The following is a 7,500-nucleotide window of genomic DNA, read 5'->3' as shown; positions in this document are numbered from 1 at the left end:
GCGAGAAGACACCTGACCACCTCTAAACCTCTACCAAGCTTCTCCAGCCCTGTCTGATCCTGTCTTCACGGTAAGTCTTCAGTTTCCTGTTTCGGCTGCTATTTACCACGCAAATACAGTAGCCTATGTGGTGCTTTTGGACACTTACAGTATATCAAAGGAGGAATACTGATCGATCACTACTTGGCACCTGTAACGCGGGTCGTATAAAGGGGACCAAGGGGCGTGTAGAGTGCTCATACTTTACCTTAATGATAACACTTAAACAAAACAACAAAACGACAGCCAATAGTTCCGTCAAGTGATACTCACAAAACAACTACCCACACCAACACAGGAAAAACAGGCTGCCTAAGTATGGCTTCCAATCAGAGACAACGATGGACAGCTGCCTCTGATTGGAAACCATACCTGGCCAAAACATAGAAAAGAAAAACATAGAATGCCCACCCATCTATCACACCCTGACCTAACTAAACAGAAAAACACAGCTCTCCTAGGTCAGAGCGTGACGGCACCAAATGATACGGAGTCTCGGGCCGCAATGAGTCACCAGAGTCTTCTAAGTAGCTGGCGAACAGCGGGATGAAAAATATAGCAGAACTTTTCATACAGTCTTGTCTCAGCCAGTACTGTTTAAGTTCTGTAATATACTTGTTGCACTTAGTTAGTAAGTCAATTTCTTGCGAAGTAAATGTCTAACTAGCTACTACTACCATTCATCTGTATATATTTTTTATAATGTCATTTAGATATCAAGGACACCACATAATATTGAACATATCAGCTCACAACACCGCAGTTATCTCCACAGCTGATGTTCATATGGAGATGGCTGTAAAATAATAAAACTCCTCTTCTCTACCCAGTGCAGCTGAATAACTCCCAGCCTCTGTTAGGCCAGTTGGCAAACCCACTCTACTCAGCCAGAGGTTACTGAACACGGGGAGCAGAGAGACCTTGGCCCCTCTCGTCCAGAACAGAACCAAACAGACACAGGCTTTTATGAAGGTGTGTTCTGGGGTGTGAGCCCCCGGGGGGCGGGTGTGTGGAGAGTGTGTGGAGGGTCAGCGAGGGGAGCTGTCTGGGTGTGTGGCGGGGAGGGGTAAGGAGTGTGTAAAGGCAGCAGGGTGTGGGTCAATTCATTTTCAATTCTGTCAATTCAAATTCAAAAATGTGCATCCGAAATCGAATTTCATTTTCCGAATTGACTAAACTTGAATGGAACAGTAGAGAGCTGTGGGATGAAAGTCACGGCCATATATGGAGTCTACGCTGAGTATGGATTTACCTGGTCAGTCTATGTCATGGAAAGAGCAGGTGTTTATAATATTTTGTACACTCAGTGTATATTGAGGCGATATCAGGACACAACACACAATAAATATCCTTATTGTCCTCGTATCTCTCCCTCTAGTTAATCAATAACCACACAACTATTTCAATAATAATAGATCATCATGCAGAACTGTATCATGTTGTCTTTGTGAGCTTAAAGATATGGGGCCAACCTTCTGGGGCTTAGATTGTATGGTTCAATAATATACACTATAAATTGTATGGTCTAATATATAGATTCGATTCTAGATTGTAGACAGTCTTATCTTTACTCTCTCCTTATTGTAGTTAGCTCTGTATTCTCTGCAGCCTGTGATAGCACACTTATCACTGCTAGAACCGGTAGATTAGCTTGAGGTCACAATGGAAGAATGAGGTCACAATGGAAGCATTAGGTCACAATGGAAGCATGAGGTCACAATGGAAGCATGAGGTCACAATGGAAGCATGTTGCCTGTTTGTCAGTTTAGCAGTCAAGTTTGTTCTGCCATCTTGTGATTGTTGTGATTTTGCTATTGTAAATGTTTGTAGGCTTATGTAGCCAAATTGTATCTATGACCGTACGCTATCCATTTGTTTTTTGTTTGCTATTTTAATATATGAGAATTAACCAATGATATCAGGCCACATCCGGCCATAATTACAGACACCTGTGTGTCTTTTGACACTATATAAATGAGTCATCCCGCAGTGTTTGTCATTATACCCTGATGAAGACAGCTTGTCTGACCAAACGTTGGACATAAATATTTTTGCATCTGAGCTCCTAGATAACTCCTAAATAACATCGCAAAAAAACACAAGATGTGAAACTCAAACCAAAAGAAAGTTCCAAGTCTTCCCTGTCCATCTACTACTCCTTCTATCCTCTCCTTTATTTTTTTAAGTGTTCCACTCCGCTAGCCAGCACCTCGCCTAAATAGGTGTGCGTTTCTTTCACCTCTAGATTGTTCTGCATCTTTACCTTACGTTTCAATTATAAATATGTCCTTTTTTTGTGATGATAAATTGACTGTGTGTGTGTGTGTGTGTGTGTGTGTGTGTGTGTGTGTGTGTGTGTGTGTGTGTGTGTGTGTGTGTGTGTGTGTGTGTGTGTGTGTGTGTGTGTGTGTGTGTGTGTGTAACAGGTAATCTAGACAGACTGTCCAGTATGGCGAACAAGGTGACCCAGATATCACGAGAGGACCTGGAGGAGCTCCGAGAGGCTTTCAACAGGATCGGTTAGTTACAGACACACACACACCCAGACACAGAGACACACACACACACATACCTACAGACACCCACAGCGTTTGCAGAAAATGCTGACTCAGGTCATTGTTTATAACCAATCATAAAGCAGTATATTGGTCAGCTCACTCTGTGTTAGGGACCTGCACACCTGTTCTACAACATTACTTTAAGTGTGCAAAAGGTTTTGTTCTAATTGTCAAGGGTTGCCATGTCCAACGGTGAACTGAGTGGTTGCCAGATGACTCATCATTAGAGTCAGTACATTCCTGATAAGAGAGCATCAGATTTCTACAAACTCTGTATAAGTACACTGCAGTTCATCAGACCCAATTAGGAGAGGTTAGATAATCTAGAGGTTAGAGAGGGAGATTAGAGGTTAGAGATGGAGATAGGTAACCTAGAGGTTAGAGAGGTAACCTAGAGGTTAGAGAGGTAACCTAGAGGTTAGAGGTTAGAGAGGTAACCTAGAGGTTAGAGAGGTAACCTAGAGGTTAGAGGTTAGAGAGGTAACCTAGAGGTTAGAGAGGTAACCTAGAGGTTAGAGGTTAGAGAGGGAACCTAGAGGTTAGAGAGGTAACCTAGAGGTTAGAGAGGTAACCTAGAGGTTAGAGAGATAACCTAGAGGTTAGAGAAGTAACCTAGAGGTTAGAGAGGTAACCTAGAGGTTAGAGAGGTAACCTAGAGGTCAGAGAGGGATATAGGTAACCTAGAGGTTAGAGAGGTAACCTAGAGGTTAGAGAGGTAACCTAGAGGTTAGAGAGGTAACCTAGAGGTTAGAGAAGTAACCTAGAGGTTAGAGAGGTAACCTAGAGGTTAGAGAGGTAACCTAGAGGTTAGAGAGGGATATAGGTAACCTAGAGGTTAGAGAGGTAACCTAGAGGTTAGAGAGGTAACCTAGAGGTTAGAGAGGTAACCTAGAGGTTAGAGAGTTAACCTAGAGGTTAGAGAGGTAACCTAGAGGTTAGAGAGGGAGATAGGTAACCTAGAGGTTAGAGAGGGATATAGTTAACCTAGAGGTTAGAGAGGTAACCTAGAGGTTAGAGAGGTAACCTATAGGTTAGAGAGGTAACCTAGAGGTTAGAGAGGTAACCTAGAGGTTAGAGAGGTAACCTAGAGGTTAGAGAGATAACCTAGAGGTTAGAGAAGTAACCTAGAGGTTAGAGAGGTAACCTAGAGGTTAGAGAGGTAACCTAGAGGTTAGAGAGGTAACCTAGAGGTTAGAGAAGTAACCTAGAGGTTAGAGAGGTAACCTAGAGGTTAGAGAGATAACCTAGAGGTTAGAGAGGTAACCTAGAGGTTAGAGAAGTAACCTAGAGGTTAGAGAGGTAACCTAGAGGTTAGAGAGGTAACCTAGAGGTTAGAGAGGGATATAGGTAACCTAGAGGTTAGAGAGGTAACCTAGAGGTTAGAGAGGTAACCTAGAGGTTAGAGAGGTAACCTAGAGGTTAGAGAGTTAACCTAGAGGTTAGAGAGTTAACCTAGAGGTTAGAGAGGGAGATAGGTAACCTAGAGGTTAGAGAGGGATATAGTTAACCTAGAGGTTAGAGAGGTAACCTAGAGGTTAGAGAGGTAACCTAGAGGTTAGAGAGGTAACCTAGAGGTTAGAGAAGTAACCTAGAGGTTAGAGAGGTAACCTAGAGGTTAGAGAGGTAACCTAGAGGTTAGAGAGGTAACCTAGAGGTTAGAGAGGTAACCTAGAGGTTAGAGGTTAGAGAGGTAACCTAGAGGTTAGAGAGGTAACCTAGAGGTTAGAGAGGTAACCTAGAGGTTAGAGAGATAACCTAGAGGTTAGAGAAGTAACCTAGAGGTTAGAGAGGTAACCTAGAGGTTAGAGAGGTAACCTAGAGGTTAGAGAGGGATATAGGTAACCTAGAGGTTAGAGAGGTAACCTAGAGGTTAGAGAGGTAACCTAGAGGTTAGAGAGATAACCTAGAGGTTAGAGAGGTAACCTAGATGTTAGAGAAGTAACCTAGAGGTTAGAGAGGTAACCTAGAGGTTAGAGAGGTAACCTAGAGGTTAGAGAGGGATATAGGTAACCTAGAGGTTAGAGAGGTAACCTAGAGGTTAGAGAGGTAACCTAGAGGTTAGAGAGGTAACCTAGAGGTTAGAGAGGTAACCTAGAGGTTAGAGAGTTAACCTAGAGGTTAGAGAGGTAACCTAGAGGTTAGAGAGGGAGATAGGTAACCTAGAGGTTAGAGAGGGATATAGTTAACCTAGAGGTTAGAGAGGTAACCTAGAGGTTAGAGAGGTAACCTAGAGGTTAGAGAAGTAACCTAGAGGTTAGAGAGTTAACCTAGAGGTTAGAGAGATAACCTAGAGGTTAGAGAGGTAACCTAGAGGTTAGAGAGGTAACCTAGAGGTTAGAGAGGTAACCTAGAGGTTAGAGAGGGATATAGGTAACCTAGAGGTTAGAGAGGTAACCTAGAGGTTAGAGAGGTAACCTAGAGGTTAGAGAGGTAACCTAGAGGTTAGAGAGGTAACCTAGAGGTTAGAGAGTTAACCTAGAGGTTAGAGAGGTAACCTAGAGGTTAGAGAGGGAGATAGGTAACCTAGAGGTTAGAGAGGGATATAGTTAACCTAGAGGTTAGAGAGGTAACCTAGAGGTTAGAGAGGTAACCTAGAGGTTAGAGAGGTAACCTATAGGTTAGAGAGGTAACCTAGAGGTTAGAGAGGTAACCTAGAGTTTAGATAGGTAACCTAGAGGTTAGAGAGATAACCTAGAGGTTAGAGAAGTAACCTAGAGGTTAGAGAGGTAACCTAGAGGTTAGAGAGGTAACCTAGAGGTTAGAGAGGGATATAGGTAACCTAGAGGTTAGAGAGGTAACCTAGAGGTTAGAGAGGTAACCTAGAGGTTAGATAGGTAACCTAGAGGTTAGAGAGGTAACCTAGAGGTTAGAGAGGTAACCTAGAGGTTAGAGAGGTAACCTAGAGGTTAGAGAGGTAACCTAGAGGTTAGAGAGGGATATAGGTAACCTAGAGGTTAGAGAGGTAACCTAGAGGTTAGAGAGGTAACCTAGAGGTTAGAGAGGTAACCTAGAGGTTAGAGAGGGAGATAGGTAACCTAGAGGTTAGAGAGGGATATAGTTAACCTAGAGGTTAGAGAGGTAACCTAGAGGTTAGAGAGGTAACCTAGAGGTTAGAGAGGGATATAGGTAACCTAGAGGTTAGAGAGGTAACCTAGAGGTTAGAGAGGTAACCTAGAGGTTAGAGAGGTAACCTAGAGGTTAGAGAAGTAACCTAGAGGTTAGAGAGGTAACCTAGAGGTTAGAGAGGTAATCTAGAGGTTAGAGAGGTAACCTAGAGGTTAGAGAGGTAACCTAGAGGTTAGAGAGGTAATCTAGAGGTTAGAGAGGTAACCTAGAGGTTAGAGAGGTAACCTAGAGGTTAGAGAGGTAACCTAGAGGTTAGAGAGGGATATAGGTAACCTAGAGATTAGAGAGGTAACCTAGAGGTTAGAGAAGTAACCTAGAGGTTAGAGAAGTAACCTAGAGGTTAGAGAGGTAACCTAGAGGTTAGAGAGGTAACCTAGAGGTTAGAGAGGTAACCTAGAGGTTAGAGAAGTAACCTAGAGGTTAGAGAGGTAACCTAGAGGTTAGAGAGATAACCTAGAGGTTAGAGAGATAACCTAGAGGTTAGAGAGGTAACCTAGAGGTTAGAGAGGTAACCTAGAGGTTAGAGAGATAACCTAGAGGTTAGAGAGGTAACCTAGAGGTTGGAGAGGTAACCTAGAGGTTAGAGAGATAACCTAGAGGTTAGAGAGGTAACCTAGAGGTTAGAGAGGTAACCTATAGGTTAGAGAGGTAACCTAGAGGTTAGAGAGGTAACCTAGAGTTTAGATAGGTAACCTAGAGGTTAGAGAGATAACCTAGAGGTTAGAGAAGTAACCTAGAGGTTAGAGAGGTAACCTAGAGGTTAGAGAGGTAACCTAGAGGTTAGAGAGGGATATAGGTAACCTAGAGGTTAGAGAGGTAACCTAGAGGTTAGAGAGGTAACCTAGAGGTTAGATAGGTAACCTAGAGGTTAGAGAGGTAACCTAGAGGTTAGAGAGGTAACCTAGAGGTTAGAGAGGTAACCTAGAGGTTAGAGAGGTAACCTAGAGGTTAGAGAGGGATATAGGTAACCTAGAGGTTAGAGAGGTAACCTAGAGGTTAGAGAGGTAACCTAGAGGTTAGAGAGGTAACCTAGAGGTTAGAGAGGGAGATAGGTAACCTAGAGGTTAGAGAGGGATATAGTTAACCTAGAGGTTAGAGAGGTAACCTAGAGGTTAGAGAGGTAACCTAGAGGTTAGAGAGGGATATAGGTAACCTAGAGGTTAGAGAGGTAACCTAGAGGTTAGAGAGGTAACCTAGAGGTTAGAGAGGTAACCTAGAGGTTAGAGAAGTAACCTAGAGGTTAGAGAGGTAACCTAGAGGTTAGAGAGGTAATCTAGAGGTTAGAGAGGTAACCTAGAGGTTAGAGAGGTAACCTAGAGGTTAGAGAGATAATCTAGAGGTTAGAGAGGTAACCTAGAGGTTAGAGAGGTAACCTAGAGGTTAGAGAGGTAACCTAGAGGTTAGAGAGGTAACCTAGAGGTTAGAGAGGGATATAGGTAACCTAGAGATTAGAGAGGTAACCTAGAGGTTAGAGAAGTAACCTAGAGGTTAGAGAAGTAACCTAGAGGTTAGAGAGGTAACCTAGAGGTTAGAGAGGTAACCTAGAGGTTAGAGAGGTAACCTAGAGGTTAGAGAAGTAACCTAGAGGTTAGAGAGGTAACCTAGAGGTTAGAGAGATAACCTAGAGGTTAGAGAGATAACCTAGAGGTTAGAGAGGTAACCTAGAGGTTAGAGAGGTAACCTAGAGGTTAGAGAGATAACCTAGAGGTTAGAGAGGTAACCTAGAGGTTGGAGAGGTAACCTAGAGGTTAGAGAGATAACCTAGAGGTTAGAGAGG

The 7,500-nt window shown here is 43.1% G+C and overlaps 1 protein-coding gene across 3 annotated transcripts in view; it reads left to right on the top strand.

Annotated features, from left to right (window-relative positions):
• The window catches only part of LOC106591444 (plastin-1), a 17,823-nt gene that overhangs the window by 161 nt on the left and 10,162 nt on the right, over positions 1-7,500 (top strand). The window contains exons 1-3 of one of the 3 annotated variants that reach the window (XM_045697739.1): positions 1-70; positions 870-1,011; positions 2,466-2,558. The exon at positions 1-70 is cut by the window's left edge and continues 161 nt beyond it. In XM_045697739.1, coding sequence (XP_045553695.1) covers positions 2,489-2,558 — 70 coding nt within the window. In that variant the 5' untranslated portion in view covers positions 1-70; positions 870-1,011; positions 2,466-2,488. The remainder of the gene's footprint in view (positions 71-869; positions 1,012-2,465; positions 2,559-7,500) is intronic. The other 2 variants (XM_045697740.1, XM_045697741.1) reach the window with 2 other exon arrangements.

This window comes from Salmo salar, chromosome ssa16, assembly GCF_905237065.1.
Source record: "Salmo salar chromosome ssa16, Ssal_v3.1, whole genome shotgun sequence".
Taxonomy (NCBI): Eukaryota; Metazoa; Chordata; class Actinopteri; order Salmoniformes; family Salmonidae; genus Salmo; species Salmo salar.
Note: the sequence above shows the minus strand (reverse complement) of the source record. Positions and strands in the feature narration are given on the sequence as shown.